The sequence below is a fragment of the Drosophila guanche genome, unplaced genomic scaffold, assembly GCF_900245975.1.
Source record: "Drosophila guanche unplaced genomic scaffold, DGUA_6, whole genome shotgun sequence".
NCBI lineage: Eukaryota > Metazoa > Arthropoda > Insecta > Diptera > Drosophilidae > Drosophila > Drosophila guanche.
The window spans coordinates 3,366,394-3,385,672 of record NW_022995743.1 but is presented as its reverse complement, the minus strand read 5'-3'; the positions used below and the strand labels follow the sequence as shown (position 1 = coordinate 3,385,672).

General features: G+C 48.9%; 5 protein-coding genes across 17 annotated transcripts in view; 2 read left to right on the top strand and 3 right to left on the bottom strand.

Moving 5' to 3' along the window:
* Positions 1-91: 91 nt before the first annotated feature.
* Positions 92-2,255, bottom strand: LOC117592669 (death-associated inhibitor of apoptosis 2). The gene is made up of 3 exons (XM_034286629.1): positions 1,727-2,255; positions 642-1,671; positions 92-578 (listed from the first exon to the last, which is right to left on the bottom strand). Exons 1-3 carry the CDS (start codon positions 2,102-2,104, stop codon positions 490-492), a joined length of 1,497 nt encoding a protein of 498 aa, XP_034142520.1. The 5' UTR covers positions 2,105-2,255; the 3' UTR covers positions 92-489.
* Positions 2,256-2,362: 107 nt separating this feature from the next.
* LOC117592671 lies at positions 2,363-3,547 on the top strand. The gene is made up of 2 exons (XM_034286631.1): positions 2,363-2,494; positions 2,555-3,547. The coding sequence occupies exons 1-2, from the start codon at positions 2,446-2,448 to the stop codon at positions 3,424-3,426; spliced, it is 921 nt and encodes a 306-aa protein (XP_034142522.1). The 5' UTR covers positions 2,363-2,445; the 3' UTR covers positions 3,427-3,547.
* Positions 3,548-3,773: 226 nt separating this feature from the next.
* The window catches only part of LOC117592665 (myeloid leukemia factor), a 50,281-nt gene continuing 34,775 nt past the window's right edge, over positions 3,774-19,279 (bottom strand). For 6 of the 13 annotated variants that reach the window (XM_034286609.1, XM_034286615.1, XM_034286611.1 and 3 more), the window contains 10 exons: positions 18,703-19,014; positions 17,963-18,237; positions 17,364-17,897; positions 16,959-17,300; positions 16,793-16,894; positions 16,557-16,734; positions 15,679-16,399; positions 15,576-15,606; positions 4,981-5,020; positions 3,774-4,337 (listed from right to left, as the gene is read on the bottom strand). In XM_034286609.1, coding sequence (XP_034142500.1) covers positions 4,077-4,337; positions 4,981-5,020; positions 15,576-15,606; positions 15,679-16,399; positions 16,557-16,734; positions 16,793-16,894; positions 16,959-17,300; positions 17,364-17,897; positions 17,963-18,237; positions 18,703-19,014 — 2,796 coding nt within the window. In that variant the 3' untranslated portion in view covers positions 3,774-4,076. Of the gene's footprint in view, positions 4,338-4,980; positions 5,367-5,723; positions 5,943-6,734; positions 7,273-7,339; positions 7,564-7,624; positions 7,757-8,251; positions 8,390-14,898; positions 15,607-15,678; positions 16,400-16,556; positions 16,735-16,792; positions 16,895-16,958; positions 17,301-17,363; positions 17,898-17,962; positions 18,238-18,702; positions 19,015-19,121; positions 19,176-19,279 lie in introns of those variants that run through there. The other 7 variants (XM_034286617.1, XM_034286608.1, XR_004574561.1 and 4 more) reach the window with 7 other exon arrangements.
* Positions 8,965-9,887, bottom strand: LOC117592673 (trypsin alpha-3). The gene is given in 1 exon segment (XM_034286633.1): positions 8,965-9,887. A coding segment is annotated over 1 exon segment (783 nt). The 5' UTR covers positions 9,867-9,887; the 3' UTR covers positions 8,965-9,083.
* Positions 11,163-15,286, top strand: LOC117592668 (probable cytochrome P450 4aa1). Its single transcript, XM_034286628.1, has 4 exons — positions 11,163-11,389; positions 13,210-13,393; positions 13,466-13,849; positions 13,904-15,286. The coding sequence occupies exons 1-4, from the start codon at positions 11,372-11,374 to the stop codon at positions 14,881-14,883; spliced, it is 1,566 nt and encodes a 521-aa protein (XP_034142519.1). The 5' UTR covers positions 11,163-11,371; the 3' UTR covers positions 14,884-15,286.

The window sequence follows — 19,279 nt, the reverse complement described above, 5'->3', positions numbered from 1 at the left end:
GAGTATGAGTGCGGAACTATCGATGACATAGCCAATCAATACAATATCGCCAGAGATCGATCATTTGATTTGAACAGAAGAGCGGGTTTTCAACATTTACATATATATTTATAGTTCGTAATTGAATATCGATTTCATACACATTATCAGCGGCTTATAAACAGTATCAACAAAAAACACACACTTGTTAGTAGAAGTACGATAACAAAATAAAGATACGGTGATGAAAGTAGCGCCTTGCTTTGCACCCTTCACAGCTGAATAGTTTTAGTTGTGTGTTGCGTCTAGTGATAGGAAATAGCTTATAGTTCTTTGTGATGTGTGTTGCTTGCTCTTCATAAGTAAGATTTAGATCTAAGTGTGTGTGTGGACTGTGAAGGGTGCACAGGTGGAACAGAGTTGAAATTTCGGAAAATATCTCACACACACGCACACGGAAGGACTACCCTTAGTTATTATCTAATATTTATGTATCAGCTTGCTGCTCCTCTACGATAGAAATGTGCGCACAAATCCCTTGATGTCCGCCCGACACATGGGACAGTTGGAGACGCTGGGCGCACACTGATTGCACGTCGCTGTGGGGCAAAGAAGTAGAGTTTGAGACAACAGCGAATGGAGAGAAGCAAGCCAAAACTTACCCAAGTGACCGCAGGGCAGAAACACGACGCCCACCTCCTCATCCAAGCACACTTTGCACAAGCGGGCGTCCTTCAGCTGACGATTCTCCTCCTCGAGCGAAATGTTGCCATTTGCCGATGCCAGGGACATGCTTTGCATCTGCTCCGGTAAGCTCCTCTCGGGCATGGCTGCCTGCTGCGGCTGCGACTGTGGCTTGAACTGAACGAGATCGGTGGCTGCTGCTGCTGCCGCTTTGCTGGTGGTGGCCTGACAGCAGTCTAGCGGCGGTGCAGTCGGCTCTGTTGGTTCGCGCACCTCGAGCGCTGCCTCACTGCCCGCCTCATCGAAGATGGCGTGCAGCAGCTCGTCGAGTGTTTCGAAAGCACAGCCCGAGCTGGAGAGCTTGCGTTGAATGGTGTTTCGCACCACTCCTCCGTCTATGCCCAGGGCGAGGGCCTCTTTGGCCGGTCCCTCGTCCATTAGGGCATCCAACTGGGGTGCCGGAGCCGTTGCTATCCGTGATCCCGATGTTGCCGCCATTGTCTCACGCACCTCGTTCACAAACGTTGGTCCCTTGGCCAGCAGCACAAATTGGCATTTGGGCGACCACTTGGCGTGCTCGTGCCACGGCTCGTCTTCCTTCTGCCAGGAGCGCAGACCAATGTTGCAGTGGAAGCAGCGCACCTGATCGCCAATCTTCTGATAGTAAAGGCCTGCCTGGGCCAGTGGCACGGGCGGCTGAATGTTGCCAATGGGCCAGTCGCTGAACGTGCGCAAACGCGCATCGACGCAGGCGTACTTGGGACGCTGTGGCTGGGTTGTAGGCTGAATGCCCAGCTCCTCCAGGTTCTTGCCAGCGGCAAATTCGATGAGCGGTCCCATCTGGACACGCGGACAGTTGGGAAAGAAGCGTCGATGCTCCTCAAAAGCGTTGTCGTTCTTCTCCCATTTGGCTATGACGCCGTTGCACCACACGCACTTGACGTGATCCAAGAAGTTTAGATAGTAGAAGCCAGCCTTGGCCAGCGCCTGAGGCGTGACGTTGGGATTCTAAGTGAAGAAAATGAGAAATTTCGCACTGGCAGAGAATTCTTTTGGAACTTACCGGCCAGTCCTTGAATGTCTCCAAACGATTCGCTTCGATGAGCATATCGGGACAGGCACAGGGGGAGGTGTTGCCACCATCCACCATGCTGTTGCCTTCGTTGTCGTTCTCCTGGCTCAGCGTCACATTGCCGCAGTGATTGGGGGCCAGCACCATGGAGCAAATGGGGGAGGAGCGTCGATGTCTTTCGGCCACTTGGTCCCCGTACTCCCATCTGTCGATGCGCACATGACACCAGTTGCACTCAGCCTCCAGCCAATTCCCCGTGGCAAAGAAACCATTCGTTGCCAAATCCTCGATACTGACGGGGGCATTTAGAGGCCACACTGCAAAGGTGGCTGTGCGTACGCTCTCCAGCTCCAGTCGCGGTTCCGTCATCGTGCTGACGCACAAATCGTCTTCACTTCTGTCGTTAGTCTCTCTTTTCGTTCGTGTGAGTGATTCCCATCAAAATTATGTAATTTTAGATTGAATCCGAATTATTTTTACAGAAAACCAGAAAACGTAAACAAGGCAGCAGTGTGACCGCTGAACTATCGATCAAATATACCGTCCTAATATGTTTTTTACTGGTATATTCGGCGTAGTGCACAAGGTCACTCTGCTATGTAATTATCGATGTAAAAATGTAATTATCGGTGCCAGTCACATATCAACGTGCATTTATATCGAATCAATCGAATTCACATTGTTAGTATCAGCTGTTCAACAAAAGAAAAATGTATCAAAATTACAATTATCTATTGAAAATCTATGTAATCTATTTAGGTAAGGTTTTTAAACCACATTGGAAAACGATAACAGAGCAGCTTACTTTTCTTTTTAAAGCGTGCTATGTGTCTCCTTCGAATGCTGAGCTGTCTGGCCTACTGAGTGCCCTGCAATATTTTGGCCTCTATGGCGGATCGGGATCCTTGGGACAGTCGCGCGGCCAGTGCCAGTATTCATTCGAGTCTTTCGCTTTGCTGGGGGATCGCCACACTTGCGCTCCAGACGATGAGCATATATTGCACCTGACGCAGCTGCCACCGCAGCGAATGCCACGCATCATGATTAAGTGTCTGCAGCCGGAGCCAGCGGCCGACAATGGCAATGGGACTGTGACTGTGCCCAAGCTGCTGATAATGAAGAGTGCCAAGGATATTGTGAACCTGCTGAAGCCCATTGGCAATGCCACCACGCGGCACGAACACGGCAGCTGTGTGGTTGTTCACTTTTGCACGGCCACCAGCCTGGAGTGCTCCCGCGTAGCTCCATCGATAAACCTGCTGCCGCATCTCTTCCCCACGCTACCCGTCGCCTACATCGACGCGTACAAGTTTACGCCGTTTAACGCCGAGTTCGGCATTGTCTCGCTGCCCACGCTGATGATCTTCCATCAGGGACAACAGATGTTCATGCACACCTCCTATACGGACTCGGAGATGCGCGCCTTCGGCACGTTCATCATGCGGCACACAAATGTAAAGAGCGTGGACCCCAACAGCATAGATCCACAAATTTTGCTGCAAACACTCACCGAGCCGCTGGCCAATACGCCCGAGGTGCAGACCGACTACTATCTGGGCATGGCCTGGGCCTTTATCCTGCTATGCCTGGCCAACTATGTGCGCGGCACAATCTTCTGGAAGCAGCTGGTGGCCATGGTGCAGCGCAACTGGCGCGAGTCCGAGGAGACGCAAATGGATGTCGTTGACTAACAGGCCAAAGGGGTGGCGGGGGTGGAAGCTTCGGGGAAGAAGTACATTCAGACATACGCTTCATATTTTATTACTGTAATGTATTTAATGGTTTAATTAAATTCACATCAACGTTACTTAAGCCTTATTTAGTTATATATATATTTTATTTATATATATATATATGAAGATTGGGGGGAATTGTAATTGTAATGTTCAGAGCGTAGAGCCTTCCAAATTGGTTAGATTCACCTCATCTCTCCACTTCTCTGCTACGTAATTAAAGCTTAGCGTCTAACCAAATCTAGAGAAATGTGAGAATTGTGTCCAAAGAGTCAAAGTAAAACCTAAAATTGCCTTCACTTCGATTCTTTTGGAAATTTTGAAATAATTGTTTAAATTTGCCTTCCTTAGTATCGTACAACTCAAGTTTTTTGTTTTTAATTTCGCTGTTTTGCAAATTTTGTGGAGGCGTGGGAGTGCTTTTAAGCCACAGCTGTTTATGTGCCATGCCTGCGTATCGACACGAAGTCGGATTGAGGAACAGTTAGTTTGCACCTGTCGCGGACAAACGATAGTTGTGTCGATAGTTGCAGGCAGGAATGCGCACAAAACGGCCGCGTAATTGTGTTCTGTGTGGGGGGTGTGGTTTTATCTTTTCTATATTATAATTAAGTGTACTTTTGGAACAGGATCAGCGTTAGCTTTCCCAGTGTGTGTATGAGTGTCCTTGTGTGTGTGTCGTGGTTAGAGATGAAGCATTGTGTGTGTGGGTTTGCAGCCTGTAGCTTTTCTTCTACTTCTTGACCCGTTTGCCCGACTTGGAACTTGTTGCTTCGCCGCCATCTTCTGTGGCGTGCTGCTGCTGGTGGCTGTTCTTCATGGGCCGCTGCTGGCGCCTTGGATGTGCCGCATAAGGATGTGGATGTATGCTAGTAATTGAAGTAGTGAAGGAATAAATAAACTTAAATTAGTAAAGTTTGGCAAAACAAATCACTTCGTAAGGCGAAACCAACTTAAACAAAAGACTCAAAGTATACGTAATCATTCGCACAGACAGGCCAATTCGAACGTAAATGGTAATATGATGGCGGGAAGATAGCAGTCGGCGAGGGTTGGTGATGATGATTAAGGCATGATTAAGATGGAGGGAGGCAGCAGCCGGGTATGTCGCGCGCAGTTAGTAGTGTGAGTGGCGGTGGCACAGTCGTCGTAGGCACAGCAGCAACAACAACGTTCGAATTTTGCGTTAAAATTAGCGTCGATGAATTACAATTTGTCGTCGTAACAGAGTAAAAACGTAAAGGTACATAGTAGATAAATTAAATGCGCAGTCTTAAACGTGTGGCACTCGCAGATGATAGCTGAAGGATTACGGATTTAGCGATTCACTTTTCGAGGGATTTACGGGGTGGTGGTGTAGTACGAGTACGACAAAAAGACAATTCGCACAGGCTACATGCTTGTCTTGTTATACATATGCGAGTATATAGAGAGAGATAAAAGTGTGAGAGTGGGTTGTGGTGTGGTGTGTGTGGGATTGGGTGGGTGGAGAGTTGGTTGCGGCAGCCTTACACATAGCATGTGGCACAACACGTAGCTGCTGCTGCTGCTGTTGCTGCATTGCGTTGACGGAGTTGAAGTTACGATGGTTGGTGTTTGGTGTTGCGAGTGGCTGGGGCTGAGGCTGTGATGATGCGTAGATAGCATTGATGACGCCGCCGAACGTCATATCGGCGAGGGTTAGTATTGCACTGCACCGCACGGTGATCGAAGAACGCCGAATGCTGTAGTTGGTCATTGCGTTGCGTTGATTTGTTTGATTGGGTTAAATATGGTTACATGAATATTGCTTGCTTGCTTTGCTTTGCTTGGATTAAAAAAAGATTCGATTTTGATTTGCTTTGGTTGCGTTGTGGTTCTACTTTCGATGGAACCGTGAGTTATATAGACGCCAGTCTCTGCATAAATCGAAAGTACATAATAAGTATTGTTGGAGAAGAAGGGAGAGAGAGCAACAAGTCGTTAATAGAGATGTAAATTGCGAGTGTAACGTAACTCTACAGGGGCTAACATGTCGATCGGACAACATTATGACTTCAGGATTCGATTCGTTTCGGCACTCCGAACACATTCTATCAACGCGTTAATATCGAAGCAGGCAGACAGGCTAAGCTATAGAACTTGAACGTAACGTAAGGCAGCTCTGCTGCTGGCGCTGGATAACTTTAGGTTGGGCTCCCTAGGCATTAGTTTAAGCCAAATCTTTGGCAGACTTTGGTCTGTGGCTGGTGCTGGTGCTGGCTGGGGTAACAAACCTTGGCGTGGCTGCAATGCTGTGACTGCCGCTGGATATCGTGGCCAGCGGCGAGGACGCGGGGGTACGCAGAGGTCGGCGGGGAGTGGCCAAGTGTTGCCCATTGCGCATGTAGGCGCGTCGCGAATTCCCAATGCTCACGTAGTTGTTGTTCGATGGATCGTGGACCGCTGGGGACGACGAAGTTGTTGTTGTTGCTGCTGCTGCTGTAGCATTGCGGCTGTCGTCGTATGGAATCGAGTCGAAGAAAAGTATGAAAATATTACAATACGTTTTGGCGAGTTCTTTGGTGTGTGATTTTGATTACTATTTTTGGCTGTAATTATAGCGTGGCGTGGCGGTCCATAGAACGCGTTCAAGTTGGGGGGTTAAGGATTGCGATGAATGGATAAAGAGAATTAATCAAAGAAAACGTGGAGTCGTGGGTTTGGGAGCAAAGTAAAGGGAGGAACAAAGTAATGAACAAATTTTATAAAAACTAAAAACATTTCTTGATCTTCTTTGGAAGGAAGGTGCCGCCTACCTCATCTCAGTGTTGGTCTTTCTTTCGTTATAGATAGAGTTACATATATGATCGTTATTTGTTATATATATTTTCTTTGCTTTTCTTTTCGGGGTTTTTGGTTTGGTTTTTTGGCTTTGGCTTTCTTTGAACGTTGTTGGGAATGGTAAAAGCAGACATTTATAATATGCAATTCAATTCTTTTTCTGATAGTTAGTAAAATATACTTGTATGTACGTTAGATTTTAGTAATTGTATCTGCAAGTAAATACAAATGTTTTCAAATTTAGCAACAAGTTGTGTGACGGTTAGACAAGTGGTTGTAGGTGGGGGGTGTTTGTGGGAAGTCTGTGGTCTGGGATGTCTGGGATAGCTCCAAATGCTACTACGCAAATTGCTAGACCTACACACACACATAGTTGGCAGGGCGTACCACGTACTGGGGCATAATGGGAGGCATTGATGCAGTTGCATGCCACACAGTAACGGACTGTGGGCACACACACTCACCTTCCGTGCGGAGCCGTAGGAGGTGTTGGCAGCGCTGGCAACTGCCGGCCAGCCGACGAGCGGCCCTGTGGCTGCTGCTCCTGAATCACACAGTCATCATCGTCGTCATCATCATCGAGCGGCTCAATGGTGAGCGTAGAGGTCGAGGCTGCTGGCGGAGGTGCGCGTATGGCCTGCATGCCACCGTGACGGCCGTGTGGACCGCCTCCACGATGGGCGCGAGTTGTAAATTCGCGATCAAACTGCTCGGCCTCTTCCTCATCCAGGTTGATGAACTCCTGACGCTCCTCCAGCTGCCCCGAGCGCATGTCCTGCTCCTTCTCAATGATGTGGGCTCGCTCCCCAATGTGATGACCGATGGCCATTTTCTTGACGCCTGTGCGAGAGTCCTGGACTGTTTTACGCGTTTCGCGAACGCCGCCTGGACCAGTTTTGGTGCTGGTGCTGGCCTGGTAGATCTGTGGTCGACCATCTGGGCCCGATGACATGGTCATCACGGTGCTTTGGCAAAACGATGCGCCAGGATTGGCGCCAATATCTAAGGTAAGGTAAGGATTATTAACATGTCTACCATTGATGGTTGTTCAGGTATTATTCAGGCTTACCGGCATTTAGCAATCGATTGAAATTGGGCATCATGGGCATGCCAAACATTCCCATGGCTGGCATGGCTGCCATTTGATGGGGGCGCTCCATCAGTGCGCTCTGCTGGAATCCGGGATCGAATGGCGATACCTGCATAAACGGATCCGGCATAAATGTGTTCATCAAGCGGTTCATCGAGCGCATTTGCATGCCCATGGCATTCATGGTGTGGTTCATGTGATTGCTGGTTAAAGGAAATGGAATTTATTAATACAAGTTGTCGTTTACCAAGCTCTCTTCTATACTCTTCGTCCATTTCCCCAACTTCGTGGTACTGATTGACTCTGCCACCACGAGATTTTCCCTTTGATTTGCCCTTTTTACTCATTTCAAGTCACGATCTAAATACAAATGCTGTCACCCAAAAACTAAACAATTTAAAACTGATATTTTTGACAATGTGAACTATAAGTCAGAGGCCTGCCTGATTATAGCCCTTCTGTGTGTGACATTTATTGCAGCGGTTGCTAGCATGACGCGGAATTAAACGAAGCAAATGCATTTTAAGGCAATTATTGACTGCCGCCTGCGGTCGTACTTTTGAAATTATTGATTATTACGTCTTCTCTTCACGCATGCTGCTCGCACACACGCACACACACCCATGCATACCCAAACTGGCACACACACGTGAAAACACTAAGTATTGCATGTATCTGTCAATTAAGCACATTTTCACCCGCAAATTCTCAAGATTCACTTTTAACCCAGTGTGAAAACCTATATACGAGTGCTTCAAACAATTTTGTGCCAACGCTGGTTCGATTTTCAGACTCCACAGCGAGCATCACAAATACACACACAGGTACACAGAGCAAAGAAACTTCGAGCTGCTGGCCGTTTAGGCTGACTAGAACTGTGTTTCCACTTACTTCATTAGTCCCAAGTCATCGTCGAAGTCGCCCATTAATCCCAATGCACTGAAAAGTGACATTTTATTTGTTTTTTATCGTGTTTTAGTTGCAGAATCAGATTTTTCTCGAAAGCACGTATGTAGGAATCAGTGTGACCGCGTATTACATATAAAATATACCGTGAGACCCTCAAAATATACCAAAATATACAATATTATTTTTTATTAAAGAATATACCGTAATATACCGCAGTCTTAAATCATATTTCTCGATGCTGATATTCTATTTTATGATGTTCTGATGTTCTATACCAGCTTGCAAAGACTTTTAACACTGATACAATACTTTACTCCGATTGAAGAATCAATTTGGCCTATTATATATACTCATTTTTATTGGATTGTATACCTTATGACCTTATATTTTACCGATTTGTATTTGAATTTTTCATTTGATGATCAGGGAAATGCTCTTTTGTGCCGATCTAAGAAAAATATCGATATATTTTACGCTCTACGACTCATTTCTGCGCTGAGAACAGAAATACGCGCCTTTATTTGAAATAATTTCTTTCCTTTCATCTCCTTATTTTATAAAACATTACTTTCCATTATAATCACACTTTACATTTCTTTTGGATTCTTTTGGAAAAGCAATTCTCTTTCAGGTTCACAATTTTCACACCCATTTTGATCTCTTCGATGTTGTCTAATATTTGATACTTTTCACACTTAAATGCTCATTTGTGGTTTATTGTAGGTACATAAAATAATATTTAATAATGTTTAAATAATTTGTTCGGTTATTTTGTTCGCTTGCAGCTGTTTAAGTCCGTTCAAGTTGTTTGAATTCAGAGGTAGGGCGCAGCCTGCTCCTCGATCCATGCAGTGTGTGAGGTGACACTGGTGTACACGCCGGGGAAGCCTTCCCGGCCACAGCCCACACCCCAGGACACGATGCCCACCAGCACACCGTCCACAGCCAATGGGCCACCGGAGTCACCATTGCAGGAGTCCTTTCCGCCCTCCAAGTAGCCGGCGCACAGCATATCATCGGTGATGGTGTAATCCTTGGTCATATACTGGTCGCCACAAGCACTACGATCGACAATTTCCAGCTCCACGGAACGCAACAAAGCAGGCAATGCTTCATCCTCCTACGTGCGCTTGCCCCAGCCGCTGACTATGGCATTGGCACCCGCGGGTGGTGCTTCCACGGCCAGGGGTATGGGCTGCACCAGGCTCGAGTATACCAGCGGCTCTCGTGTGATGATCAGGCCAATGTCATTGACAAAAGTCTTCTTGTTGTAGCCAGTGTGGTAGATCAGCTTGCTGACCTTCACGCCCTGCTCCTCCAGATCGGCAATCGAGTTCTGACCGGACACGATGCGAATGTACGAGGCGAAGCGTCCCTTGATGCAGTGAGCGGCCGTGAGCACCACATTGGGGGCGTACACGCTGCCACCGCAGATGTGGAGCAGCATGTACGTCTCCAGGCGCACCGACACCTGGTAGGGGAAATCGGAAATGTCCGCCTGGTCGCCACCCACAATGCGGGTGTTGAGGGAAGCGGATCGGCTGAGGGCTGCCAGGGATAGCAGCACCACAAGAATTAGTCCCAAGCGTAGCGACATTTTGCACCGTTTAAAGCAATAAATTCGTACGACTCGCTGGTCTTATATAGAGGTCTGGCTCCCCAGCTTATCGCTGGCCAAAACCACGAATATCGCGATCATCCATCCCACGATAGCAATTCGACTGGATTTCCATAAAATGTAGCCACGATATAGTAAAGTTTATAGGACCCACAGGCACAGCCAGCTGTGTCCATTTTATATCCATTATAAACAGCGCTGTGGCGTGCTGTGCCCGTCGGTAGTCTTCTAAAGACTTTTCCACAATAAGCCAAAACAAAGCCAAAAACATGCCAAAGGAACGGGGGATTATCAGCAAAGGCCAAAGAAATTTGATTGAGTCATGGGCGTATTTCTTTTTGCTCATCGAACTTTACCCCTGGCGCTGACGAAGATGTCTCGACTAGCCCATGTAATCTTTGATGTCGTTCTTGGTACACTCCAACCCGGAATAGATAAGGAGACGGCGACTAGCCAGAACAGAGATTTAAATAATATTAAGTTGGTAAGCGATAAGCCAATCATAATGATTATTGATTGCATGACTCAATGAAAACGCTTGAAAAAAGGGAAAAGAATTCCCAAAATTAATATTACCAATGTGGGAATTTCAGGGAATTTAACACTGAAGATTAAGTTTAACAAATAACTTCTCCATATTTGAATATTCACAGAAATGATGCCCGAATAAGTATGTGTCTGGATGGGCTGGATTTATGATGACGTTAAAAGCTCAAAGCTTTTTGATGTGCAAATGTAAATATAATTAATTGATGCTAGGGAATGGAACCCCTACCGATGGAGACTTGGCTTTGGCTTGAGCCTCAAGTGCCTTTGAGCGACACGCGACTCACCTTTGCCCTTTAGCTGGAGGGCTTACTCCTTATACGCAAATGTGTTCGCAAAACCAGCTCTGAAGAGTAGCTGAGAGCATAGGCTGGGCTGGGATCTGGCAACTGTTTGTTCCCATAAATTGTGACTATAGTATGTACATCGGAAAAAAATGGTTAATTGATTGGCATGGCACTTGACTAACTCGCTGGCAGCATTACTTCCACTTCTAGCTACTTAGCACTTCAAGAGCCGACTAGTTAGCAATTACTACCTACAATATTTTCCCCCTCTCTCGCCAGAGCCACTTGGTTGCACGGCTCACGTACGCGCACGCCATTGAAGGTACAACTGCGACTACGACTACGAGTACGAGTATTTTCGGCACAGTGCTGCGTTGTGTATGTGTACGCAAAAGCCGAGCTTGATCGAACCAAATCGGTTATAAGTAGACGCCATGCCGCTGGAGATCCCTCATTTGAAGCTCAACTGTCGGCAGCTGTGACCGGATAACCCATAAACCATCAACCCCAAAAAGCTAATTACCAAAATCAATCGTGTGGCACAGCGTGTCGGCGGCAAGGACTCTACCTCAAAGCACAACACATGCCATTTGTTTCCCATGATTGATGTGAAAACTTGATTAAAAAGAACTTACAAATAAAGTGTTTAAAATGTTTGTGGAAAAAGTGGTGAGTGAAAAGTAGAAAAAAGGGTTATCTCATCGCGATCTGCCACTCTCGGCACGCCTTTAAATGGAATTCTCTTTGAGGTGTTGGACCCATAACGAGGCCTATGTTCGGATCTTGTATCTGTGGCCGGGTCTCGTTTCAATGATGATTATGATAATTTATGAAATTAGTGAGAAATAATCATGATGTGCATTTATTAGTGATCAAGTGCCAAATGTTTAGACAAACACAGGGGTGCTCGGTTCTGCACACAGCCTCAGCTCTGCCTGGATACCTCGACTTGGCTCGAACTTTACCTTGCCCAAAAACAGAAACGAAAAAAGCGGAAGCCTTCCCATGGAGCGGAGTTGCTTCATTGGCTGACGGGTAAACATTTTTTAAGAAGAACAAATAGAGATTTTGGTTCCGCTGGTGTGATTTTGTGTGCTGTGTTGTGGTGTAGGAGCGTTGCCCTTGAAAGCTTCTAATTGCAAATCGTTTTTTGCAAATCATTTAAATCTCTGTTCCCTATTCTGACTTTTTGGAAATCGACAGGAAATGTCCACATTGAATTTGAAATAGAGCTCCTACTGGCAACTCCTCAAATTTCTACATCACTGAGAATTCTGAATAAAATCAAGGCCCCTGGCTGTAGAGCCTTTTCGCTTGATTCATCACCTCGAGCAAGGTGAATTTACTTGCCGTGGGGGAAGACCTATAACTTATTCACCACGGTCAGAAAGACAAGGGGCTAGAGGGTGCAGATATCTGCTAAGTAAATTCACCTTGACCTTGCGCCTCGGATTTGCCAGTACTCTTTGGGTATCTGCTAAGATTCTCCTATTTATGTTCATCCTTCGGTCAATACTCACACACTGCATGCAAATAGTTATTTAATTGCATCTAAAAGCCTTTATCTTGCCGTTGATTAGCCATAAAAGATCAGCTTACGACTGATGTGCAGTTGGCCCTGGAATCCCCAGCAATATATTGGCTGAAAGCCATTAAGCAGCTGCTCCGTTTACGGATATGTACGAGCGTATCGGAGTACATTGTTCAGGGCCCAGAACTGAACAAAGCTCTTGGGACAGGAAGATGCGACGACGAAGGTGTTTCCGATTGTGTGCCATGTGGGAAAAAGCCAACAAAAAGCCTGTCCCTGCCAGGTGATCATCATTAGCATCTGTCATCTTTTTTGGCCAGCGACTTGGGTGTATTGTTTTGGCTGCCACCGCTAATCGTAACCTGTTGCACCACTGACACAAATAGGCAACAAATAACAACAACACAGGCACACAAAGAGCCGAACCAGACCACGTACTCCGTACTGAGGGTGCAGGGTATGAGGCAGCAAAAGCGAGAGTTTTGAGATACTTGCTCGCTGACTTGTAGGCTGCCTTCGTGTGATTTTATCAATCTCAAATGCTGCAAGTACTTGAGATGGATCATCCCATCACATTGCCCATACGCCATGTTGGCTTAATCAATTGGCACCTTCGTTTGGATACATAACTTGTACTTTCGTTGCCATTACGATTGTCGCAAGTGTGTGTGTGTGTGTGTGTGTGTTTGACAACTACTTGCGACACGAGGCAAGGGCATCTGTGCCATCAGTACATAGGTCCATCAGTCCGCACGTCGTTCCATTGCCAGTTAATTTGATTCCAAATACGTTTGAGCCGCACACTGAAGTGAGCTTTAAGGGCCAATTGTCTCGCTGCTTTGGGGGCTGAGCAAACAACACTCTTGCAAATGGCAGCCTGAGGGGCAAACGCAAACACCCAATAATAATATTGACAGATCGATGCAATTTTATACTTCAATGACGACTGCTTCCACAGCTGGAACGCGCCACAAAGTGGGAGCTATGCTCAGTCCTGGCCCTGCTGGTCATCAGCCTGAGCATCTACACATTCTATGCCCATCTGGAGACGTATCTGCGATCGGTGTTGCTGTCGCTGCGACTGTCGGGACCGCCAACGTTGCCCATTCTGGGCAATTGTCTGCTCATCAAGGACAAGGATTGTAAGTTTCAACTATGAAATACTCGTTTGGGCATGCCCTTTGATAGATTGTTTCCGTGTCTCCTCCTTGTAGTGATGAGAAGTCAAGCAGCCAAGGCCTTTGATCTGTATGGTTCCCTCGTGCGCATTTGGGTGCTCTTCTTTCCCTTTTTTGTGGTGCTGCAGCCGGAGGATCTGCAGGTCATACTCTCCTCGCAGAAGCACACCAACAAAGTCTTCATCTACCAGCTGATGCACAATTTCCTCGGGGACGGACTCATAACCAGCAGCGGCCTCAAGTGGAGCACCCATCGAAGGCTCATACAGCCGGCATTCCATCTGAGTTTGTTGGATAAGTTCATTGGCACCTTTGTGGATGCGTCGCAGTCGCTGTACGAGTCGCTGGGCACCGCCGCCGTGGGCACCGAGATCAACATTGTCAGCATCGTGAACAACTGCGTGGTGGACATCTTAAATGGTGAGTTTTCCCTTGCAGTTCCCAACCCTTGACTCACTTTCTGACATTCCGCAGAGGCCGTTCTGGGTGTGCCCATCAAAAAGAAGGGCCTGGATCCAATCAACATTGAGGAGTCGCCGTTTCGCCAGGGTAAACTGATGATACCCACGCGGTTCTCGCATCCTTGGCTGCTGTTCGATGGCATTTACCACTGGACGAAGCTGGCCAACGATGAGCTAAACCAGAAGAAGCGTCTCCACGACTTCACCCGCCAGATGATTAAGCTGCGCCGCGAGATTCTGGCCAACATTGGCAACAACAATGCCGAGCGAAAGTGTCTGCTGGACTACATGATCGAGATATCCGAGAGCAATCCCGACTTCACCGAGGAGGACATTGTCAATGAGGCGTGCACCTTCATGCTGGCCGGTCAGGACTCTGTTGGCGGCGCTGTGGCCTTCACCATTTTTTTGTTGGCACAGAATGCCGACTGCCAGGAGCTGTGCCACGAGGAGCTGGAGCGCATCTTCGACTACAGCGATAGGGCGCCGACCATGAGCGATCTGCGTGAGATGCGCTACCTGGAGATGTGCATCAAGGAGGCGCTACGGCTGTATCCCACGGTGCCGCTGATTGCGCGCAAGCTGGGCGAGGAGGTGCGCCTGGCGAAGCACACGCTGCCCGCGGGCAGCAACATTTTCATCTGTCCCTATGCCACCCACCGTCTGACGCACATCTACCCCGAGCCAGAGAAATTTAAGCCGGAGCGCTTCTCCACAGAGAACTCCAAGGATCGCCATCCGTATGCCTTCATTCCGTTCAGCGCTGGGCCGCGCTACTGCATTGGCAATCGTTTTGCCATCATGGAGATGAAGACGATTGTGTCGCGGCTGCTGCGCAGCTTCCAGCTGCTGCCAGTGCCCGGCAAGACCACCTTCGATGTCTCCTATCGCATCACACTGCGTGCCTCCGGTGGGCTGTGGGTGCGCCTGAAGCCACGCGATAATCCCATCACGCAGACGCGCGCAGACAGCACAGATAGCTATGGGTTGTAGGCTGCGAGGTGTTAATTTTTCGTTACATTAACTTTAATTAGTACGGTAAATAAGTAGATATGTATATAAATCGATACAATAATTTAAATATTTAGCTTCCTCCTAGCCTAAGTACAGTGCTTGAACCCGTTTAGTCGGATTGCCTGATCTGATCAGAGAGTTGTGTGGGGTGGACGTGGATGTGTGTGTATTATGTGTGTTTATGGTGTGGCTGTGGGATGTGTGAGCTGTGGGTTGAGGGTGCTCTAAGCCCGTGTTCGCCATCGCAATCGCAATCGCAATCGCTATTCGCATTCATTTTCATATTCGAGTGTTTCGTAGAGTGTTTCTTCTCCTGTGGTTTGTTTTCTGCAATAATGTAATAAAGTTATGTTTGTGTCGGCATTTAAGCGACATAAATCTAGGACGTGATCTGTTTCGTTTCGTTGAATCTATTGATGAGACGTCGCGCACGTGACTCGCGGCTGCTCTCTGGGACGTTTCCATTGCTGTTTCCATTACCGTTACTGTTCCCATTCCCATTGCCATTGCCATTGCTGTTTTGCCGTTGAGCGCTTGCCACCGTGTGCTGTTGGGAAAGACGCTCGGTAGCCTCGCGGACACGCTGGCTCATCAGCCGCGTTGGCGTGGCAGCCCGCTGGGGCAGCGGTGAACTAGGCATGGATCGGGTTTGTGCGGATTTTGCTGCTTTGCTGCTGCTTCCGTTCTTCCCTGGCTCCTCTGCTGACATAAATAGAGAGAAAATACAAGCGTTAGTTCTACATTTTAAGCCTTTAAGCTTCAGCTAGCAGTTACTTCGAGGTATACGCCCCACGCTGGCGACTTTGCTGATCTTGTTGGGCTCTGGGGCAAGCTTGGGTTTGTTAGCAGCAGCAGCGGAAGCAATTTTTGACTGCTGGAACTTGTCCTTTAGCTGGGAAACCTTTATTTTGGAGGACTCGCACAGCGGTTTGGCATGCAGTTTTGGTTTCTCGCGCGCCGCACTGTCCTCCAGTGACTTTTTGCGCATCTTTATGGTGTTGGTGAAGTCGGAACGCATTATGGCCTCGCCTTTGGCAGGCAGCTCCAGACTGATGGGACTCTCGTGTGTGTCCAGGACCACTGGCAGCGGACTAATGGTCGCCTTGGCAATCTGTTCCAGCTTGGATTTGGCCAGTGACAGCAGCAGCGTCTCCTGCGCACCCACGCCTGTGGCCCCGAGACTGCAGTTGGAGCATTCGCTGTAGCCCGAATCGCTGCGCTCGCTGCACTGCGACTTGTCGCGCAGCTTCAGGGCTCCGTGGGCATACCGCTTCTCCACGTGCGGCATCTCCACACTAAAGTCATCCTCCTCCTCATGCAGCGATGACATTTGCGTGCTCACGGGGCTGACCAGTGCGCTGGCGGCATTCAGCATGCCCAGGCCCGAGATGGAGGGTCGCGGACTGTTCAGCGCGCCCATGGCAATGGCTGAGTTCCTTCGCGATGCGGACAGTGTGGCCATGCGTCCGAGGGCGCGAATGGCATTTCCCGTTTTCTAGTTAAGCAGTAGCAACGGGAGCAGGGCGGCAAGCAGTTCGGCAAGTAGTCCAGCAAGCAGGCAAGTTATGCAGGGGAGAAGCACAAAAGGAGCAGCAATTGCGTTAGGTAGGGATTTATAGCAGCAGCAGCCGCTGGCCTGGGATATTACTAACCTGCCACTTGCGTCGAATGATAAACTTCTTGAGCTTGTCCGTGCAAATCTTGTTGTTGCTGAGATTGTCATCGTGGCGCTGGCACAGCCACTCGGATTCCAGGCACTGCTTGGCAGTCAGGCGCTCCTCCTTGCGGTGCACCAGCAGCTGCGAGATAAAGTCCTTGGCCTCCTGCGAACTATGAACAGACGGGTGATTAGTAATAGAAAGAAATTCAGAGACAGCTCAAAGCCTACACGCAGTCAAAGGCATCGTCGTCGTAGTCGTAGTCCGCTCTGGTGATATTCGAAAAGGTCTCCACATCGGTGTCGCCCATGAAGGGCGAAAGGCCAGAGAGCCTGCAAGGAAAACAGATGGAATAAGCACTAGTATACCAAGGACTTTACTTTTTGTTTCACTCACAGCACATAGCAAATGACGCCCACGCTCCACATGTCCGACTTAAAGTCGATGGGCTCGTAGCTAATGATCTCTGGGGGTATAAATTCTGGTGTGCCGAAGAGCACGCGGACGGGCGCCTTCGTGTCTAGTCGCTGGGCCAGGCCAAAGTCAATGATCTTGATCTGGTGGCTGGTTCGTGTATGGCACATGATATTCTCCGGCTTCAGGTCCAGGTGGACAACGCTCTGACTGTGCATGTAGGCGACGCCCTCGCACACCTGCCGCAGAAACAGAATGCAGTCCAGCTCCGTGAGGGTAAAGTCATCGGCCACCACACGCTCGAATAGCTCGCCGCCTGTGATACTAAGGATAAACAGGAGATAAAGGTTAGAGAGAGCTGCCTAAGAACCTCTTGGATCCACTCACTATTCCATCACCATGACAATCTCTCGTGGACTCTCGAAGGAGGCGGCCAGCTGCAGGAGTTTGGGATGCTGCAGCGAACCCATGATGGAGATCTCCTCGAGCACCTTTTGGCGATCGCGCGACTTGATGCACTTGATCACCTTGGCGGCGAGCAGCTGTTGCGGCTGATCACGCTCCTGCACCTTGTACACGATGCCGAAGCGTCCCTTGCCCAGCTCCTCGATGATCTCGAAGCGTGCCTTGAAGTCTCCGCCAGACTGCACACTCACCGCCTGTCCATAGTCCACGCTGGCTGTCTCCCCCGCCTTCCTGGCCTCGTGCTGGCTGCTGCTCATCTGCACCAGTTCGCTGGGCTGGCTGGGCGCACTGCGTCCGTGTATGTTCTCGGCCCGCACGCGAAATCTGTACTGCATCTGAGGCTGCAGATCCTTGACGGTGTAGGCCAGGGTGTCCACAACGCGTGCCACCTGCTGCCATTCCTCATCTTCATTCGCCTTATCACAGTCCGCGGGATCGCAGCTCTGCATTTCAATGCTGCAAGACGAGAGGAACATCCATTAAGAGCGACTTCTGGGCACGCATCAGCGACAGATACTCACATGAAGCCCGTGATCATGCAGCCGCCATCGTAGGGTGGTCCACACCAGGCCACGGCCATGCGATCGGGACCAAGGGATACACTCGGCTGTCCGCTGGGTGGCTCTGGTGGTCCCTCAACGGCCACCGAGGCGGCTGCCGCCTCCACGCCGTAGTCATTCATTATTTCCACCGTGTACTTGCCGCTGTCATCGGCCGAGATGTCCGTTATGTAGAGCGTCGACTGCTGAGCGCTTGTACGGATTGTCACATTGGAGCCCTCAACAATGGCACGGCACTATAGCAGAGAGAGATAGATATATAGATGGGGTTACTGTAGGTTCGTGTGTGTTAGTGTTGGGTTGAGCTTTGGCCAACCTTCGTGTGGCGCGCACACACGAAAAAAAAACACGTTCATCTCGGTTCACATTTGCGGTTTGCAACCATTACGTAGCCGGGCAACGGCGGCATACGTCAATACCGCAAGCTGATCGTGACACAGTCTGGGGCTGTGCCCATACCAAGAGCTAAAGATAGAGCCAGGCGCTGGCTTATGACAGATAAAGAATGATACGGATCATGGCCATAACAATGAGAGTACAAAACTTAATCCCCCTAACAGCGGCCTGCCCTGCCCTAATTGGGTCAAGACATTGCTTGCGCAATCAAAAACCGGACAAATTACCATATGCAAAAGCAAAAAGCAGATCCTCCTGCGTCAGTTGACACTTGAGACCCTATTTGGGGTTCGATTGACACTTACCGCCTTGTACCAGATGACTTGGGAGCCCGGTAAGGGGTCGTAGCGCACGCTTAGCCGCACATGACCACCAATGAGGGCGGTGCAATCTTCGGGGCGTGTTAAAATGCAGCTTCTGGCAGCCAGCGATGAGGAGCCGCCGCTACTGTTTCCCCGTACAATGGGCAAGACGAGCAGACTGGTGTATGTCCGTGCAGTGGGTATGCGCCGCTCCGTCTGTGGATGCTTCACTTGCAGCCGAATCTCGCCGCTCTGTGAGGGCTGCACGTCTCGCAGGCGCAGCACGCGAATGCCGTTCTCTGGATACGACTCCAACTGCAACAGACCAAAAGAGAGATGATTAACGAACACCAAAGGAAGCCTCAAAGCAGATGGGTAAACATTTTCATACACTGAGGGAACTATTATAGCTAGCCAATGGATATATGTATATTGTGTGCACAAGTGTTTCCGATCCGGCGGAATGTGACGCGTCGCAGTGAATGGTTAGTCCAGCACTGAAAGCCTCTCTCAATGGCAACCGTACAACAATTAGTCGCGGAGAATCGGGAGCACACCAGAACCGAACCGATCGACGACA

Excerpts from the sequence above, each read along its gene's own strand:
- LOC117592668 (XM_034286628.1), top strand. Across the intron at positions 13,394-13,465 it reads GCTCATCAAGGACAAGGATT|TGATGAGAAGTCAAGCAGCC; the intron begins GTAAGTTTCAAC and ends TCCTCCTTGTAG. Across the intron at positions 13,850-13,903 it reads CGTGGTGGACATCTTAAATG|AGGCCGTTCTGGGTGTGCCC; the intron begins GTGAGTTTTCCC and ends GACATTCCGCAG.
- LOC117592671 (XM_034286631.1), top strand. The coding sequence starts at position 2,446 with ATGTATCAAAATTACAATTATCTATTGAAAATCTATGTAATCTATTTA. Across the intron at positions 2,495-2,554 it reads AATCTATGTAATCTATTTAG|CGTGCTATGTGTCTCCTTCG; the intron begins GTAAGGTTTTTA and ends TTCTTTTTAAAG.
- LOC117592669 (XM_034286629.1), bottom strand. The coding sequence starts at position 2,104 with ATGACGGAACCGCGACTGGAGCTGGAGAGCGTACGCACAGCCACCTTT. Across the intron at positions 1,672-1,726 it reads AGACATTCAAGGACTGGCCG|AATCCCAACGTCACGCCTCA; the intron begins GTAAGTTCCAAA and ends TTCTTCACTTAG. Across the intron at positions 579-641 it reads TCTGCCCTGCGGTCACTTGG|CGACGTGCAATCAGTGTGCG; the intron begins GTAAGTTTTGGC and ends TTTGCCCCACAG.